This window comes from Calidris pugnax, unplaced genomic scaffold, assembly GCF_001431845.1.
Source record: "Calidris pugnax isolate Ruff unplaced genomic scaffold, ASM143184v1 scaffold225, whole genome shotgun sequence".
NCBI classification, from domain to species: domain Eukaryota; kingdom Metazoa; phylum Chordata; class Aves; order Charadriiformes; family Scolopacidae; genus Calidris; species Calidris pugnax.
Window position 1 is genome coordinate 4,229,952 of NW_015091072.1, and position 20,347 is coordinate 4,250,298.

The following is a 20,347-nucleotide window of genomic DNA, read 5'->3' on the forward strand; positions in this document are numbered from 1 at the left end:
CTCCCAGTCCAAACTGCAGAGCCCAGGATTCAAACCCACATACAGATGGTAGACCAGGCCTTGGGGTAGTAAATTTTAGCTTTCTGGCTTTAGACTTGTTTATCTTAGCTATTTTTTATGGACTCCAAGAAGTAGCCTGCAATCTCTGAAAGGTCTGTCCACCAGAGGCTGGAAACCCCTCCTCCACCAGCCAAAACCATCTTCGTGTTTACGTGAGTGTGTGCAGCAGCCTCTCCCTCTTGTCGTCATCTTTGAACAGGGGAGAGCTGGCATGAGCACTCGCAGAAGGCAAGGAAACCAGGTCGGGTGAACACTGTCGAAGCAAATTCAGGCTTATTATTCAAACAGATGTTCATGAATATATTTTGCCTTACTTGCAGAGTCTTAATTGTAATCTGACTTGATGGGCATATGAGCTTAGAAGACTGAATTTATGGAACGAGAGATGATCTGGGAGATGAACTACCAAGCTGGGCTCTGGAAAGAGGGTTCACATCTAGCTCTGCACAAGGGCTTATTGGTCCTTGCCTCCCCTGGGTGCCAGGGGTGCTCAGATCTTGTGGTGGGAACACAACAACATCCTGAGCAGGACTGTTTGTGTGCTGGATCGCATGTTCATTCATAACTATAGTTTTCCTTCCTGGATTCTTTTCCACTCCTGGCAAATATAGTGGAGATTTGCTACCTTTTTTCCCTCCTGCTTATCACTCCCCTGTCCCTGAAATGAGGGCTCTTCTCCACTCCTCTTCTGTTTTCTCAGCTTCCATGCAAAGCTGTCAAAACCTTTCTCAGTGGCACCCCTCCCACAAAACCAGGTCTCTGTGAAGTTTTGGTGATATGATGACTTCACTGCCTGGTGAACAAGAGGAGAATCTGGGAAAGAAGCCAAAGCGTGATTCTACTACAGTGATTATTATTATTGCCATTAGCAATTATGGCAGGAAAAGTTATGATAAACAAGGGAGAGATAAGTGCGATTTGTACGTGTTTAATGTCTTCTGTTTGGTTTTGTTTGTTTGTTTTGTTTTGTTTTGTTTTCCTCCCTGATGACAAGCACTGCTTTAAAGCTAGGGACAGATTGCATCGTTTTTGCCTGGAGTCTGGTGACATCAGGGTTGTCCGTTGCATGGTGCAGCACAGCTCATTCGGTCTCACACAGCAGGTAGTGGTCTTGATTGCAGTTGAGATGTCCTCTCCTCTGATGGCATCTGGAGGGTCAGAGAGGTATCAACACCTCCCCAAGAGGGACAACCCCCTCCGAGAGTTGTGCTCGATGCCTGTGCACCTTCCTCATCCAAGGAGGTGCATGGGAAGCTCTTGCCTCAGCTGGCATGGTGGTGCATCTGGCGTGGGCCCAGCTGGCTGCAGGTGAGGGCAGCCTCCTGGGGATGGTCTCAGGTGGAGGATTTGGAAGGAAACAAGCCTGTGAGTACAGGAAAGGGGATAGGAGAGAGACCGCTTCGTGATGGTAACTGCTAATGCAACTGTGCTGAGATGGTTGTTAAAAGCATTGATGCTTAAAAAGGAAGTTTTAGCCCTTACAGTAAACGATGTGATACCACAGACTCTAGAGATGGAAACCTTCTGCTCAGCCTGCTGCAGCATTGTAAGACTGCAGCTTGTAAGGGAGCAAATAGTTCCAAAAACACTTGTAAAATACCACAACAACTCTGCACATGCTGCCTGGTCCTTGGTCCCCTCTCCCTAGGCAATAAAAAAGAAGCATAAAAAAGTAAGTAAAACTGAGGGTTCAGCCTCATGCCTCATCTTTCTAAATGAGAAACTTTATAATAAGATGGCAAAGGGCAGTTTGGGAACAATTCTTCATTCCAAGATGCCAAATATTTTGGTGAGTCCTCTGGAAAAGGTCCTCTGCCACAGTGAGTTGTGACAGCCTGGATCGTGTCAGGTACAGACAGTTCTTTCCTGGGGGCTCTCCCCCCTCGCATCATTTCATTAAACTGGGGGTGTTTGCAGGCTCAGTTCTGGGGCTGACCTGCAGAATTTGGTGTGAGTCTTCCCCAGCATCGCCAAGGCACTTGGATAAAGGTGGAGGCTGGTGGTGGTTTTGATGCCTGTGCATAGGATCTGGCTTCAAAAAGACACAAGTGGACAGGTGGAGTCAATCTGTGACCTCGCATCACCGCTAACTCCTGCTAAACAGGGGACTGCCCTTTGGAAGCATTCCTCTTGTTCCTGCTGTCTCCAGGTTTGTTCCTCAGGACCACAGACTGAGTGGCAGGACGTGGAGACCCCCAGCACAAGCCTTTCACAGCTCTTGGGAATCACAACAAGGCTTCTCTGAGCTTAAAGGATAATCGGGGAGAGCAGTGAGTACCTGCTCTTGGCTTCAAGAGAAAGGAAAGAGTTTGGAGGGACTTCTTTATGCCGAGTAGCACTGATCTGAGCTTTTAATAATGCAATGAACTTGTAAGTGTTCCAAACTGTGAGATTTTTGAATGAATTTTTAATCCAGGGTTTAGCATTAAAGATTAACATGTATGTTTTGAATTTCAAAAAGGGAATTTACCCCCAAAAGGCTAAGATTTCCTTCAGTGGCTTCTTATGGTTTTGTTATCTTTTACATTTTATTTTTTTCCCCTGGGTGCATTAAAGGAAAAAAAGAAAGGAAAAGGGAAACCCAGCATGCAGGCTGTGCTTGGGGAGTTTTCAACTTCTTGTTAAACTGGTGTCCAATTGGGCTCTTTCATATTAATGCTGCTCTGTATGCTGTTAGTCTTGGCAGGAGTGACAACATCTGTGTGAAAAAATAAGCCAGCTGTGCAGAAAAAAAATCTTTATTAGTTCAGAGCAGTTGTGTACTTTGCTGCTTGGGCACAGGCAGCTCCTCGCATCTGTTATGGAGGGAAAACTTGCAAAGTCTTTTCCTGAGACTCTAACTCTAAAAGACAAGGGAAGCCTGTAGCAGCTTTATGCTTGCAAAAGTTAGCAGCTCTTGTAAAAGGGAATTTAGGACATCAGAAGGGAAGAAGAGAGGGCAAGCATAAAATCAGAACAGCACTGTGAGGCTTGGTCACCCAGGGTTAACTCCTAGCACTTGGCATCAGAAAAGAAGGTGGTAGGAAGGGAGGCACGTTGTCATGCACAATAACAGCAGCAGCTGCATTCACAATGCCTCTTTCCTGCATTTCAAGCATGTTATGACAATGCTCTATGTTTGTTTTTTTTAAAACCCCCTTAAGAGTTTTGGTGCATTTTGTGAGCATCTGAGGGTTCCTTGCGGGTGGTGCTGTGTGCCTCCGAGCCTGGAGTGCTTTGGGGCAGGGTGTTTGCCCTTACAATCATGTTGGCCTCCAACAGAACTGAACATAGTGAACCTTCTGGGTTATTTTTTTCTCCTTGATAAGTAATGTGTGTGTTAATTTGAAATCAATACTAATACTTGGCACGGTGGTAGAGAGCATGATTAATCGGCAGAGCAAGGCCCATGAATCAGGTGCCTAAGTCCTATTCTTGTCTCACCATTGACCTGCTGTGTGGTGTTTAGGTGAGTTATAACCTCTCTCCATCCTGGTTTTCCTCACTGCAAAATGGAGATTCTCTGCATTGCCCCAGTGCCTTACCTTCAGGCACATTTTAGAGCTACCAGTGCAACTTTCTGCACTTGAGTTTTTTCAGCATGACGCTGGGTACCCAACTAGAGTGCAGGAGGTGAATATTCTCAGCATTTGTGAATAAAACAGGCTCAGTGGTCTTAGCTTGGCCACTTAGAGCTGCAGATGCCTTAATCTTGGGTACACTGTGAGCAGGGAGAGCTCCCAGCATTAGGACATGTTTCCCTCTGTGCCCTGTGCTGGCATGTACCCGCATGACAAAAAGGCACACAGCAGATGGACAGCAGATTTGCATTAATCTGGCTGTGCACATTTTCTCTGTTGGTCCTGCTTCCACCATGCAAGGTGGGAATGATTAGCCCAAAAGGCTGCAGAGCAGAGAATTGATTTAGTCAGCAACACTTGCACCAAAACTTTGGGTTTCAGAGCAGAGAGGTGAGGAAGACATCACCCCCTGAGGATGGGGAGGAGGGACCAAGTCTCATTCAGGGAAAAGACAGCAAAATGCTTAAAGAAATGTGTTCCTGTAGCTCACGTGTGGAAGTGTCTGTGCCTGACACCGTCCACTTGAGCGACATCAGGACCAAACTTCACATGGGAACACCTACAGCTCCTGAACTCTGTGTGTGTTCCCATGAGAAGATTGGGCTGGAGCTATCCATAGTTAAAGTTAGTAACAAACTCGTCATCTGTCCTAAGGAAGTCTTAACATGTCCTCTCTGTTTCATTTCACGTGGCAGTGGGATCCCAGATTTTTTCATGGGTGGAACAAAAATCAGGAAAAATTTCCATTGGGAAAACACACTGTTCATATGTTGTTGAAAGGCCATAGTGTATTAAGTATGTGTGCATATAACTCTGTACTGTTACTGAATAAAACTATACAGAGTTAGAATTTATGTAATATCTAAATATATGCCAGAAGTTTAAATGGGTTGAAATAAAATGTTTTTACCTTATTGAACTAATATTGCCATAATTAAATGGGAAAATCGAAGCTATTCATTTTGTCTTCACTCACTGAAAATGTCATCAAAGTTGATATTCTTACAACCTATTTTGATTTTAATGAAAACTCTTTTTCTCAGTGGAAAATTGTCCTTTTACAACCTCTTTCAGACAGCTCAACTCATAATCTGAAACATTCAATTACTGACCTGACATTTGCCAGATCAAAAGACAAATTTGTGTTTTTCTTTCCTTTCAATTTAAATGAAAAAGAACCTGCTTTTTTATTTCTTTTCTGTTTGTTTGTTTTTAATATTTTAAATATTTTTTAATCCAAAGCAGTTTGGGATTAACAAAGGTAAGTTATGGAAGTCTAATGTCTTTGAGCATCCCTGTGAAAGCTAGTTTCAGTCTGACTGCTTTTGGAGACTGAGTTAGGATTTTATGGTTTTATCAGGCTTTTTTTTCAGCATCATGTATGAGACAGGGAAGTTTCACTGTGGTGGTGCGTGTTCTCACTGAGAGGCTCCCTCTCATACCAGCACGCCACAGGAGTTTTGTTATCAAAATGGATGCAAATGTGATTAGACTCTTAAGCTCCGATTTGGCAAGATACTTAAACATGTGCTTAATTTTTAAACATCAAGTGTATTTCCAGTGACTTAACTGCCTTTAGTGGAATTGCTAGGACATATAAAATCAGCCTGGGCATCAGTGTCTGGCCGAGTGGCTGTGGGCACTCTGCTGGTCATGCTGGCAGCAGCGAAGGTGAGCTAGGACTCACAGCCTAGTCACAGAGCAGGAAAAATTTTAGGGGACCTCAAAGGCACTGTGAGCCCTGGAAGTATCTGCCAACTATCCTTTCACTTGCAAAGCTTGTGTACTCCATAGGATGAGAACAATTCATACATGAGACGCAAAACCGGGGTGGAAAGCAGATCATCAACTTGTTGGCATTGCCTCAGCCAAAAACTGTGGGTAGCAGGACCAGATCCTTAAGAGTCTGACAATCATCCTGGTGACAATCCTTCCTGACTTCAAGGAGACTGGGATCACTCTATAAATGAAATCTTTTTTTTTTTTTTTTTTTTTTTTTTTCCTCAGAAATGGCTAGTTTCTGTCACTTCAGGGGTCACTTTTATTTTACATCATTTAATTTTATTTTTTTTGCCTTAGGCACGCCTTTGTTGAGGGATCAACCCATCATAAGCCCCCATGGGCCATTGTAACCAACTATGGGGTAATGATGGTGCTGGAATATACTGGTAATGGGGAAGGGCAGGAAAGGTGGATACCCTAGGAAGCACTGGGGGAGTTCCCCTGCATTTGGCTTGAAGATGTGGGGCCATTTCTTGGGGAGTTATTTCCTCCTCCAGGCCCCGTTGTTCAAGGTCCCCTGCACTTCCTTGACCCTGATCCCAGCTCAAACGCTACTGCCACAGCCCCTCATTCCTCTCTCTCTGGGGCTGCCCTCAGCCCCTCTCCAGCCTGATCCAGGTCTGACCCAGCCTGGCCCAGACTTTGTTCTCTCCTTTACTGGAAAGCTTTCTCACACAGGAATTCCTAGATCCCTGGAGTCCTCATTGCTGACCCAAGCCCTGATGTGGCCTCTGTGGCTGTGTGTCATACGTGCATCCCTGCATGCATGGATGGAGCCCACCAACATCTGGGTGGGTGAATGCACACCGTTCCTGTTATCTTGCTGCTACATCTTTTCTGGAAGATGCAGCAGCACCAACAAGGCTTGGGTTTCACATGGCCACCTGAGGTTTTGGGAGGACTCCCAGAGGATGTCAGGGGTGTGTGCAGGGAGGGAGCCATGCAGCAGCATGTCCCTGCATCTTCACCCAGCCCGTGCCTAATAGGGCAGTCACCATCCCTTTTCAGTTTGTCACCCTCTGTTTTAACTCTTTTTTTGGGAGGATGGACATAGCTCTTGGTGCTTTGGGTAAAAGTAGTTGAAGCATAGTTGAACCATAGGTTGGGGCTATTTGCACTGGAGTCAAACCTCATGATGGTTGTGCAGGATAGGTGAAAAAGCCACTCAGATGTGATTTTGCAATCTGTGTTTCAATGGCATTTTTACTCTAGTGGGGCCAGGAGATGGAGGGATATGTGTTCTGCATATCTCTCTATGCATTTTGTGTTAAAAGTTTAAAAAGTCACTAATGACCTGGTTCTCCTTTCCCCATCCCCACTTGTTTTCCCATGCAGCTGCACCCCACGCTCCTGCCTCTCCCCACCCACCCACAAGTCCTATCAGCCTGCCCACCCACTCATCCTGCCTTCCCCCATGCCAGCTCCCCTTACTGGACTTTAATCTTATTCCTTATGGGTTCTGTCCTTCCTACTCAATATACCATTGAACATACTTAAACCTCGAGCTGTTTTCCCTTATTAAGCAGTTTATCACTATGTTGTGCTTTTTTTATTTTATTTTTTTTTTAACCAGAAGAGAAGGAAGAAATTTATTCTTTTGCCCATAAATCATTTACAAAGCTGCGGGGCCGTTAATGTATTTTTCATGGCTCCGCAAACAGAAAATAGGAGTGAGTGTCTTAGCAGAGCTTTGCCGACCTGTTTTAATTTCAGCTTCCTGACCCTGACTCTCTGTTCCCCAGTCTTGGGAGCAGATACATTTCTCTTGCAGAGGCACCAGTGGATGCCTTCTCCCGAAGGAGGTCGCTTTGCTGTGTCAGCAATGTCACGTGCTGTTGCCAGCACTTGGCACTGATCTGCGGCGCGACACATCTCTGCTGACTGGGCTGTACCAGGAGAATACTAGCAAAGAAACGGGGTGGGCGGGGGAGAACTCAAGGCTGTTTTTGCTTTAGGTCCTGAGAAGAACTCTAATTAGACTCAGGCTCTGGGATAAGCAAGTTACATACAGCTCTCATCTCATATGATGAAGCCTCATCCTGTACTTTGCATGTTGAGGGCTGTGCTAGCCTCAGGTATGGTTGTAGATACCCATACGGATGCTTGAAAATGCTTTCAGAGACAGTGACTGGCCATGGTGGTGCTTCCCAAATGTTAAGAGCTGGCTCCTGCAAGGTTTTGTAACCTGCTTCAGGAAAATGAAGCCAACCTATGCCTTCGCTGCTCTCAGTCAACTCTGTGCCTTTTCCCTCTTTTAGGAGACACAGATAGAAATCTTTGCTGTAAAAGTGCATTTTCTTTCATTATGTCCTGTGACAAGCAGTGAGATAATTAAAAGGAGGGATGTGGGAGGTTTATGTTGGCATCTGAGCTCAAAGAGTGGGGAAGTCTGCAGCTCTGAGCTGTTGATGCAAGCTCTTTGCAAACTCAAGCTGAGCTTCCCACCTTAAATGTGCTTGCATGAACATTTGCTAAGCTTTCATTCCCAAGTCACTTCAGCTAAAGTAACTGGCTGTGGTGATTTAAAATGATCCCACCCCAAGACATTCATTACTGTTGGACGATGCCTCCACTGTACCAGTGAGCAGAACAGGACAGGGCATCTGCAATGCAGCTTTCCCCTTTCACAGTAAAGAAAGTTAGCCTGCCCTTACACCTTCCTCAGCAGGTTATGCTAATTAATGTCTGGCTATGAGGTGGAGGCACAGTTTCCATTCTGCTTTTGCTGGATTGGGAACAATACCCTTGGGCTGAGTGACAAGGCGAGCAGCAGAGGATGACAACATCTTAAGTTACTGCAGCAGGATTCCCCAGACCTGGTCTATCACAGGACTAGGGGTGAAGAAGGAAGGACTTGCCAGTCTCAGCTTTGTAGAAGACAAAGAATAGGGAGATGCCTTTCTGTATGCAGCTAAACTTTTACTTTCCTCCTTGCCTGTGCCTGTGATTTGGATGCTTCAAGGATCTCTGGGGGACCTTAGCAGGGAAAGAAATGACTGGCACCCTGTTGCAAGGACACACCATCCTGTTTGTACCTTGGCTATGCTGCCTCATTGTGGCCTTCAGCCACCTTCTGTAGACAGATTGCATGCTCCTGATTTGCCCACCTGAGTCCTGGAGGGATGAGTCATTGATGACTGTGATACTGGGCACAGTCAGGAATGGGCAAACTTAGCAGCAAGTGGTCCCACAGAGTGGACTGAATTAGGTTCACCCACCCTTCCCCTCTTTCAGTTCAGGGGAGCAATGCGTGAGCACTTGAGCGAGTTCCTGATCCCCTCTGGGTCCCCTCTGGTCTTGCTCATCTGCTAAAGCAAAAAATTCCCCAACCTCAGTAGTGCAGCTGCTCCTTGAGTCCTCTGCAAATGCTGCGAATTCAAGGACTGCCAGCTCGGATCACAGCAGTCTCTGTTTCCAGCCAATGCTGCATGCATCGGAGGGAAGTGTTAAACCTTCCATAATGTACCTAATTGTGCAACACTATACCATGGGCAGGGGATTAACGCATGCCCCAGAGCACAGTGATTGATTAGTTTTATCCTAGCTAATGTCATTGTAGATGCTATTTTTGCTCCTATCGATGTCCCTTCCTATTTTTATAATCTTGCTATAATACAATGCAGTTGTTTTTTTATCGCTAACTTGCATGCGTACTGCATCCTAGGCAGCAGAGATGGAAGGCAACCATGCCAGCTTGCAGGAGCTGTGAAGAAGGTGGCTCTCCTGGTAATTCCAGCCAGGCTGGATGGAGACACAGGAGACAAGCCAGTACTGGGAGCACAGCAGGAGTCCAGAATTGGAAAGAATTGTTTGGGTCATTGGGCCCCTGACCTTGCTATCACCAGGGCATCTCTAAACCCCATTTGGGTTCTTGTTCCACATTTGTACACGTTAGCAAGCTGCTCTAGCACTATGCTCTTCTCACAGTTCAACCACCTCTTTTGCATTTCAAGACTGTGACTAATTAAACACAAGCGTTAAGATCTGTTGGAAGAGCACTGGTCACGTTACACGGAGAGCTTAACATAATGTGATCCCTGCTACATGGAAAGCACAGACCCTCTCGATTTCCCTAGCCGGTTTGAACGCTCAGCAGTTCAGCAAATCAAATCCTTGAGGTCTAAACCTGAGCAAATGAGGATCTCACACTAATAGGGACCCCCTGAGGATACCCGGAGCTGACTGACTTGCTCAGCAGGACCCAGAGAGTCTGTGGCAGAAATGAGGAAGGAATCTAATTCCTCCATGATGTTCAGCTGTCCCATGTGTTATGAGAGCTCTTTTTCTAACCCTGCAAGAGCTAGTCCAGCTCCTCTGACAAGGACACGGGAGGGAACTGACACCATTTCTGAGGTATGTATAGCTGAAAGCTTTCCTGCCTTTTTTTTGATCTTAAAGTCCAGTTTTCATCCTCCCTACGGCTGCAAGTTGAGGAGGTCAGGGGCAGGGAGATGTGCTCCATGTCATCTCAGCCAGACAGTTGTTTGAAATCCTCCTTCCAGCTGGCCTGCAGAGAAATAACTATTTCTAAAAAGGAGGATGGCAGGGGTGGTAGTGACTGTTATTTGCCAGGCCAACAGCTGAGGCCAGAGCAGAGTGGGTCAGCAGGAAGTTTCACTGTTATCTTTCTGTCTAGTTCAGATGAGGTTATAAATGATAAGGAGGAAGGCTTGGTGTGATCAGCACAGATTTACAGGTAGCCAATGTCCCTGATCAGCTAGTGGAGTTCTGGGCAAGAAACACTGCAGGGCTCAAGTTCAAGACCCTGACTGTGTGTTTTCTCCCTGGGTCAGTGTCTACCAGCCCGCATACCCTGCAGTGTGGGCGGCAATTCTGAGAGTGCTCTTACTGTGGTAAAATGGGTCTATTTACTTGGGAGGCTCTGTGCTAGAGGGATGACTAGATACCACCAGTTGTGTCTGATGATTTCTCCAGGGATAAAGGTGCTTAGAGGTTAAATTGGCTTTTTGACCTGCATTTAACAGAGACAGTAACACCGTATAGACCTCAGTGGAAAAGTTAATGTCGGTGTAGGTTTAACACCTGTGTTACAGAGATCTTTCACTAAAACCACGCTAGATGTGATATTTTTCCTACTGTTTGTTCCAGTCTGTCCTGCAGAGACAGCAAAGATAGGAAGGAAAGAGTTGGAAATCATTTTGCCTTATACACTGTCAGGCTACTATCACATTTCTAGACCTGTGAACCAGAAAGAACCAGCATGAGCCTTGTTTTGGGATATTGAGCCTATCCAAATAAAGGGAATGGGCTTACTCCCAATAAATTATGGTATCTGAGATATTCCAAGTTTGACGCAGCTGTTTCTCAGAACAAAATGGCCAAACTCTCTTCAATCGCAACTTGTCTTTTTAGCTCTGAGCTATATATTTGCCCATCATTCTGATGAGAATAGTGAAGGATATGCAGAAAAAAATGGATAGGGTGAGGGGAAGGGACAAGGCTGGCAAGTGTGACTTGTATGGTTGGGTTGGAGAGAGGACAGAGCAGGGGCCCAGAGGCACCACTGGTGCCAACTGCTAAGCTGTGCTGCACAGTACAGATATTGTCTGGGTCTTTAAAGACTAAATTAGGCAAACTTGTGTTGGGAGTGGCTTAGGCAGTGTTGATTGTGTCTTGAGGAGGAGCTATGCTAGAATGTCTCTGTCTCTCTTTTCTCACAGAAGAATGACATTTTCTTGGGTGTCCTCAGTATGCCCTGCAGGCTCTCTGAGAAGGCTCCCTGTAGCAGCTATATAACATATGCCCACAAGCTGGGGCTGTGAGTTGGCAGCAGGGCTATATAGTGTGGTGGAGCCCTCCTTTCTTTTCACTATTGCTCCCAGCTCACAGCATAGTTTTTTCAAGGAGGTCTTTACCAAAACAGTGGGCATTCACTCAGACTTGTGCTACTTTGGAGTGCTTGGTGATGCTGGTTCTACAAGCAGGATGGAGTCTACTGCAAGCTGCCTCCAGACACTAAGCTGGATAAATACTGCTTTTGGTTAGATGGATTCTGAACTAGTAAGTGTAGCACATCTAGAGTGACAGGAGCATACTCAGGCCCTGGTGAGAATGGGCAAGACTAGTATTCAGTCAGCTAGTTGAGCAGCAGCCTATTGTGGGTGCTGTCATATCATGCTGGATAACTTCAATGTTATCAGTGCTTAGAACTGCAAGTCAGGCTCCTCCAGGGGCTTTCGAATGGTTGCTGCACTAGGAGGTCCTGTGGCAGAAGTACTCCCTGCATCTGTTACTGTTTCCTCCAGCTGTGATTCACTCCTTCCTGGGCTGTGGGTTTTGCTGCTGCTCAGCATGTTGAGTCGACAATGGAAGTCAGATCATTTGGGGTGGGAGACATTTCTTTAGCACAGAAGGCAGGTTTGGTCCCAGACTCAGAGATGTGAGGCGAGCCAAAGGCACAGCAACTTGTGTTTTCCTTTCATCTCAGGAAAAAGACTGCTCTGCAGTTTCTCCCTCTGTTGCCTGCGGTCGCCAGATCGAACGTTGTGTTCCTACCCTGTTCTTGAAACTTCTGAGTGACCTCATCTTTGCCTTTCTGACGAGGGACCCAAAATGTCATACTGCCAAAGGCATCTTCCCCAGCACACGGCAACAGGATTGCTAATTGCACTGGGTTGAGGGGAGCCATTCCCTGGGTTTTGGATGTAAGCTGATGCAGCTTCAAGCTTTATTCTCATTTTCTCCCAGCTACGCACATTTCTGCACGTTTTCCCTGGAGGTCTGGAGATGCAGAATGCACGCAGCTGAGGGCTTTTTCATCCCTTTCACACCTCCCTCCCTCCTTTCTCCCTTGGCCACTTGCTTCCCTGGCTTGCCAACACTGCAGAGTGAACCTGTACCCTGACCTCTGCATATGCAAAGCCATGCTAGCCCAGCTGCCCACGCCGTTGAGTATCAAGAGGTTGCTGCTAGCAGTCGGCAAATGCTGCTGACTTGCTAACAGGTTTTTGGGCCTACTTGCAAAGTAGAGTATGTCCTTCAGAAGGTGAGGTAGGGCAGGAGCTTGATTTCTGTGGTATGAATGACCCTCCAAATAAACTTTTATTTTTCTGTGGTCCCGGGAGATCAACACTCCTAAGATAAATGCAATGGGGAAAGACTCTGTGCACTGTACTGTAACCCAGACAGTAATACCAAGATGTCTCACTGAACTTGGTTGCCTCTGCAAACCAGGTGCTGGGGATGATCCAGAAGTAGAGGAGAATGTGCCCTTAGCATGACCACAGTGCTTCCTGAAGGCACAGCCTTTGAGGGCCTTGTGGTCTGTGACCATCTGTCATCATGATGATATAGACCAGTGATTTGTGCATCAGCTGTTAATGTTATAATCTGGCCTATTGATGTGAAGTCATGGTGGTGGAAGTCCTCATTTCACTCGCAGGGCTGTTGGCCAAGGTGATTTGCTGGTTTTGCTGGTGACCTCTGGCAGAGAGGTGTTGCAGTGACCTGTAGCTGGGAACATCTTGGGTCAACGTAGTATGAGTCAAAGTGCTAAGATGTGCTCATGTCTTTTAGCTTTACAGCATCTGGTATATTCTGACGCCTCTCAGGCTTGCAGCCCTTGTGGCATGTGGCAGCATTTTCCTTCTCCTCATATCCAGCAGGGAGTCAAATGTTGGTTGTGGGACTGGGACCTACATGCTTGTGTCATGCTGTATGGACTAACTATATGGACTCCTTCATGGATGCGGGAGGGAGAGCTGAGTATGCTACTTGAAAAAGCAGTAGTGACCCATTGAAAATGAAATCAAGACTGATCTGTTGCCAGAGTAATTACTTGGTCCTGGAAATACGAAGAAACTCTAAAAGACCCTCTGTAGCCAAAATATCATTCTGCTGGCTGGTTCTCTGATAGGGGACAAAAAAAACCATATGGAGCATCCATTCTAATTAGTGATGGTAGCTTGCTGCATCAGGATCAAAGTAGAAAGCTGTTTGCAGAATCAAGCTAAGATCAAAGTGTCCTATGTACAAGAAGGGCCCATTCTTCTTTCTGCTGACAGTGGTGTACCCTGTTCTTCCTCCAGGCTTACTGGTTTCAGGGATGCTTAATTACTAAGTAAGGCAGAGGCTGCACATACAAGAGGGGGTGTAAGGGTGTAATGGCCATTGTAATCCAATTCTAAGACATGATTTGATGGTGATCGATTCTTGTTGTCTCTCACAAGTGATTAAGCTTCTCTGAATGCTTAGAAAATATCTGGGTTGTGTACCATTGCAAAAGGAGACCCCGTACAACATGTTTCCCTTGATTTTTCTGCATAATTTGACTTAGTAGACTGGGCTGTATGTGTGTGCATATATCTATATTTGCATTTATACCTACCCAAGGGAATTCAAGTCCTCATTCCTTAGGCTGCATTGAAAAATCCTTATCCCAATAGATATGCTAAATTTGATATCTCTTCCTCCCTCTTTCCCCTGCCTCCTCCTTTTGCATTAATGCAAAGCCACATTTTTGCAACTCCTAATTTTGAAATGTTTAAACATGTATCGTTTGGTTGAGTTTTCCTACTAGATTTCTTCCTCGGCATACAGGTTTAGAAGTGTATGTGTTTTTGTGTGCATCCACCTGTGTTTTGGGCCGTGAGTATTGGTGTGGAAGGAAGCAGTCACGTAGATACTTGCATAGATGGGCAAATGCATGTGTAAGTTTGTTACATTTTCTAGTAGTCTGAGCTGTAAAGACGCTGTAGTTTCTGAAGAGGATTTGATCTTTGCTCTTTCAGCTGTCTCCCTGGGAAAGGAGTCACATTGTAGTAATGCCCCCCTGGTGCCGTGTTAACACACCAGCCTACCTTCCTGTTTATGCTGGTGGAAGAGAACCTTGCCTACATTTGGTCTCCTGACTCCCCTGTCGCCTTGTTTAAGCTTACTTGTCAGAAGTGGTTGTGTGTTTTCCCCAGCTGTAGCCCTGCAGGTGCCACTTAGCTTAACAAAATGAGTCCGTGTCTTTAAGTGCCGCCTGCCTTGTATGTATCTTGGGCCAAAGAGCAGCTGAAGGGCCCTGGGATGCATGAGGCAAAGGCAAGTCTGAGAAGCTTCTCCCGTGGTTTAACAAGACAAAGGAAGGACAGCATGGAGGGGGCAGGTGCTCATCTTGCATGTCCGGCTTCAAAGCAGGTCCCCTTGAGAAGATAAATGGACTGGGACATCAGCTCTTCCTTAGTGTCCCCTGCTCACAGCAACTACTCCATGACATTCTAATTAAAAAGGATGTTATGGTGCCTTGAAAAGGGGAGGAGATTACGAGGGCCGTGGGGTGCTGCAAGGAGAGAGGGGGGCCCAGGCAGAGCAAAAGGAATATCGTGTGTTTTCTTTCTTTTTTTTTAATTGTTCATAAGTAGATTGAGAAATTCTCAAATGTATTGAAAATTATTTTTACAGTGAAGAAATTATGCGTGTTCTATTTTAGTGTTTTTGTTATTCTGCAGGATGTTTGCAATCAACTAATAGTAAATATTAGGATTAGCAAGAGGGTGGTTAGGTATGAAAATCACATCATCTTGATGACTGAGTGATTGATGTAACTAACTTTGCAATGCAAACTGCAAAGTCTAACTTTCCCAGTAAATTTGCTATTAGTGGATACTCACAGTTAAGTATTACTTTTCCTGAATGACAAGAATTTTAATAGGGGGGCGGTTTCATGGAGGGGAAAGTGAAGGGGGTAAGGGATGGGCTGAAGCACACACGTTGCTATTCCAAATCAGATGTGTAGTTTACTTTCCTCTCCCAGACAGCATCTCTTTAAATCTATGCTGAATGTGGCAGAAAAGCATTCTGCACCATGTTGGAGAGAGAGGCTGATCTGAGAGATGTCCAAATTATTGTGACTCCCTGCACACTGTTAGCACATGGATGATGCTGGACTCGATGAGTAGTCATAGCAAGGTAGCCTTCAAAATAAAGCCTGCAGAAAAGATGATCCCTTTTCAGGGTCATATTCAGCAAGGAGTTAACATAGATTACTTCTGGTGTTTGGGCCACTACCACTGCCTGGACAGCCATAAGCAAATGAGGATTCCAAAACCATTCCCAGTCTGTTGACCACAGATGCAACTGGAAGGGAGATTCCCTGTAATAAAGGTGATGCTTATTACTGGCTCTTCAAATTGTTTACTTCTGCTTGCTGCTGACAGCCCTGTATAGGAGATTGATGGATTAAACTTTCACCAGCTGTTCCTCATCCAGGCACCTAATTCCCTGAGATGTTAGCAGAAGAGATGAACAGTTTCCCTAGGAATTTCCAAAATGTTCTATTTTTTTAAATATGTTCCAAGCCTGTGAGGAATGTCAGGCTTGGTATTTTGGGGTTTTTTGGGGGTTTGTTTGTTTTTTTGTTGTTGTTGTTTGGTTTTTCTGCAAAGTAAGAAACTAAAGAATTTCACTTGGAGATGAAAATGGCATTTTCCCTGGCTCTGTTCTGAAGTACTTCTGAGCCTCCCTGGACTACCTAGGGCTTTGGAGGTGGGAGATATGGAGGAGGGAACAGAAATCCAGAACAGATTGCTGAAGATTTGCAAGGTCCTGGGATATTGCAGCTCTGGAGCAGCCCATCTAAACCTAGGAACTCATCATAGGCTGTTCAGGTGCTAGAAAGTTTGGATCTGTAGCATCTGAAGTTCAGCGCTTCCAGGCTCTGAGTGCCCCATCTCTCCATTAGGCAGGCTGGGAAGAATCCTAGCAGACAAGTGTGCAGGAGACCACTCACCTTTTTCTCAGAGATTAGCCTGTTCTATTTCTTTGTAGTTCAGATAGAAACCTATTCTCATGGAGCATTTCACCTTCAGCCAACCAGTGTCTCTTGGCAGAAAATAGGAACTTTGCTGGTAGCCCTTCCTGGAGTTGCAAGAGCATGGGACAATTCCCAGACTATGCCTGGGTGCTAGCAATACTCTGATACTGCCTTGGAGCTTGGAAACTCTTTGCCTTCTCCTCCAGCAGCCTCCCACGTGCACTGAACAAGAAGATAGTGAGCTGTCATATAGAGAGATAGTTTTGGTTTTTTTAGTCAATATTTTGATTTTGTAGGGAAAAATGATTTAAGGAATTTTAGTGCTACTCAAAATGGTGGAGGTGCCCCCTTGGTTAGTTTCATTTGACAAGATTTTGGCAGTAGGAACAGTGATATTTCCCTGTGTGACTTGCAGTTTAAAAACTGCAGCCTTGAGCTGCTGCACTGGGAAGCTGGGGGTTATCAGGCTTTCAGCCCTGTCCAGCCTGTGTGGAATGCAAAGAAGTGAATGGTGGAAATACTGGAAAATAAATGAGCTTTGATGAGTTCCTCCATTATCAGTAGTCGTTTTTCACCAGCTAGATAGAAATACCTGGACTGGAAAAGCTTAATTAAAAATAGCACTAAAATGTTTCTGCTCATATGGGACTTTATGAGGGGTAGAAGTGTGGGGAAAACTGTGTTTCTTCTTTAATGATACATGTTCTCTCTTCTTAGACCTTGGTGAATACTTTTAGAATGTAGTTTCCTTTTCTGTTTCAGTAATGTTGAGTATCATTAAGATTGATGGGTTCGAAAACACACTTCATTATCTCTTAGGCACAGCTTGGCTGCTCTTACCGCTCTTTCCCCATCACCAAAACAAAACCTGTTGTTTTCAGAGGCTCTGGAACTAGAGTGCTCTCACTTAAAAGGGCTACCTGTCTGCATTTGCCTGTGAAAAAGGCACTGCATGAGAGCAGTGTGATCTGTTGAGGGAAGAATATCATTCTTTTTAGCCTGAAGTGATTGGTAAGAGATAGTTTTGTAACAACAGGATGCTGCTGTCATGAACTGCATGTGTATGGGACCACCTGAAATGCTTGAAACTAGATGTCCTTCTCCTGAAATGCTTGAACTGGGTGTACTTCTCTTTTCAGGTCTGGTGTGTCCTCTGGAGGTGTCAGTCAGTTCAGGGAGCATCCAGGTTGCTCGAGGCCAGACAGCAGTATTGCCCTGCACCTTCACCACTAATGCTGCTCTCACTAACCTTAATGTCATATGGATGGTCATTCCTCTTTCTAATGCCAACCAGCCTCAACAGGTAGGTCCTTTCTCACTGGAGCATGCATTTCTTTGAAACTTTCCTTTTCCTCACCCTTTTCACACTGATCTAGATGTAGTCTCTTTGCAACGCCGACTCCCTTGTTGTCCCAGAACATTCCCTTCATTGTTGAACATACCCTCTGGATCTTTCTTGAATCTGGTTTCTACAATGCTTTGTTAACTGATGCGCGTTGTGTCCTTGGCTAGAAATGCAATTGGAGCAGACATACACGATACTGTACGGCTGCCCTGGATCTCTGGTAATTTGTGTGTTTAAATGAGCACAGGAGATATAATCCAGGTTTTGGTGCTCTGGGTATGGAATTTGGAGGATCTGGGAGCAGCTGCAGCTGTGAAATCTATCTAAAATGTGCCCAGAAGACACGGCCTCTCATACATAGACTCATCTCCTCCTTTAATTCCCCTCTTACTTTTTCACTGTCTGTTGCTTATGCAAGTCCATTAGCAAGTGAGAGTCTATCATGGTGGGCACAAGAATCATAATCTGAGATCTGCTGGCCCGGTTTTTGCCCATGTACTCTGACAGCAGAATAGTGCCATTGCTCTGAAATGCATTTGTCTTGGGTCACACTGCCCCCATCACACTTGGTATTCAGTTGTGAGAACCTGCATGGACGAGTACTTGTTCCTCAGGGATTTGGTTTGAGTACAAAGTGCTATAAAAGCCATCTGATTGGTAGAGGCTGTGCAGGTTCAAAAGTTGCATTGCCTGTCATTCAGTTCATCCCCATGATCTTCAGTAAGAATATCAAATCATGGAATGATCTTACCTTCCATGAGACTCAGAATGATACCGCCCACTTGGAGGATGCTCTCCCATAAAGTACTCACTGACCTGCAGAGACCCTGTTTCTTTAGATCCATCCTCCCAGATGGGTAATGATTATTATATGAAGCAGGCTGGTATTGCCAACTCAGCTATGCCAGAAGACTTGGGTATCTATCTAGTCTGTTGCCTCTGTGAACATTTTTGTTGACATAAATAAGGCTACAGACTGTGTTCCTCTTTTAGAGAAAACACCCCGCTATGATGGGTCTGCCTGGTACAAGTGTATATGGAGGTCTGGTTATTTAGACATGCCTTAGGAACTTTAGGAGCCCATATTTTTCTTGCTGTTCTTCCTCCTTGTGCAGTTTCTGCAGAGTGTTGTATGAGCCTTCCTTTCTTTTCCAGGTTATTCTCTACCAAGGGGGTCAGATCTTTGGTGGTGCACCTCAGTTCTATGGGCGAGTGGGGTTTGCTGTGACAATGCCAACCACCAGTGCCTCCATCTTCATCAACAACACTCAGCTATCGGATACTGGCACATACCAGTGTTTGGTCAACAACCTTCCAGACCGAGGCGTCAGGAATATTGGAGTCATTGGACTTACTGTCCTGGGTGTGTTTATTTGGATTATGGGGGAGAGGGGAGGAACAAGGTCAAGGGGATCTTCTGTGTATCATAGTGCACCATAGCAGAGCAATATGGTAGTGTATGGTAGTGTACTGAAGCCCTTAGGCATCCTGTGGTGAGGGATGGGCTGCCTTGTGGGTCTTGTGGGAGTTTGTAGGCACATAGCCTTCATATGCAGGTAGCATATAATGGAGTTTTAAAATATAGTGGAGAGAAAGCTTTTGTGGCAGCATTGTGATATACATGCAAAGAAGCATGAATAAAATATGAGGGCCTCCTGGAGAGCTGAAGGGACCATAAGAGTTTTGTGCATAGCAACAGAAGAGAATGACTTTAGATCTTTGCTTCCTTTGCATGAAAGAAATTAGTACTGGATGCTCCCTGGGATGTTAAATTCTCCAGAGTGTGTGCCATTATAGGGATATGAAAACAAAACCCACAGCAAATTCTGACTGCAGCTCTGTTAGCTTTCACCACCCTTACTGTCTCAAAGACAGAAATGTTCTCACTCTTCTTCTCTAGGGAGGGATTTAAGAGAACTGGGTCCTGTGAAACCCAGCAGTAGTCTTTAATCTTGATGGGCTGGTGGGTCAGGAATCTTTGTGAACTGTCACCCCCCCAAACCTTAATGGGTTCTTGTCTGCTGCCTCCCTTTTCTCTCCTTGTCAGCTCATGCCAGTGTCCTTGCTTTCCCCAGAAGCATGTGTCCAGAAAGAACCTGCACTCCACTGTTTGATCATATTTCCTGATCTGCTGTCACCTTCCCCTCTTCTCTCGCAGTTCCTCCTTCTGCCCCGCTTTGCAGAATCCAGGGGTCCCTGGACGTGGGCAGCGATATCACACTGACCTGCAGCTCGGAAGAAGGCATCCCCCGGCCAACATACCTCTGGGAGAAACTGGACAATGTTCCTAAGTTGCCCCCAACTGCCACACAAGGTGCTCGTTCTGTTGATTATCCTATTATTTCCCAGGTAACAGCCTGTGTTTTCCTTTGTCTGAGCCACCAGAGGTGGCATGGTTTACTGAGTGTCTGCCACCACTTGCATGATCACTTTATTGGAACGAAGATTCCTAGAGCCCATGGTGGACTAGGTACCCTCCAGTGGCCACTTGAATTTTCATGGGTTTTAGGTACAGAAACATGTTGCCCATTGAAGAACAAGGGTCTGTTTGAATGGAAGAGAGAGAACAAGGTTGCCAGATGTTGGCATGTGGCTAGAGATTTCAGCTGCCGATTCACCTGCATTTTAAACCAAATGAAAGGCTCATAGGTTGGAAACTGGGAGAAGGGAGGTAGAATCATCCCAGGAAAATACTTCTCACACTGAGGTCATTGTTCTCCAATAAGTTACTGCCTTTCAGATGTGTATAAAAGCTCTGGTAAGACTGGGTATTGCCCAACCCCAAGTCCTATCCACAAGATTTCTCAGCCTAGGTGTCCTGACCAAGTAGTGATAACTGTA

At 45.5% G+C, this 20,347-nt stretch overlaps 1 protein-coding gene across 1 annotated transcript in view; it reads left to right on the forward strand.

Annotated features, from left to right (window-relative positions):
• Positions 1–20,347, forward strand: part of IGSF11 (immunoglobulin superfamily member 11) — an 80,943-nt gene that overhangs the window by 56,203 nt on the left and 4,393 nt on the right. The window contains exons 2-4 of the mRNA XM_014957066.1: positions 17,301–17,464; positions 18,662–18,869; positions 19,665–19,820. Coding sequence (XP_014812552.1) covers positions 17,301–17,464; positions 18,662–18,869; positions 19,665–19,820 — 528 coding nt within the window. The remainder of the gene's footprint in view (positions 1–17,300; positions 17,465–18,661; positions 18,870–19,664; positions 19,821–20,347) is intronic.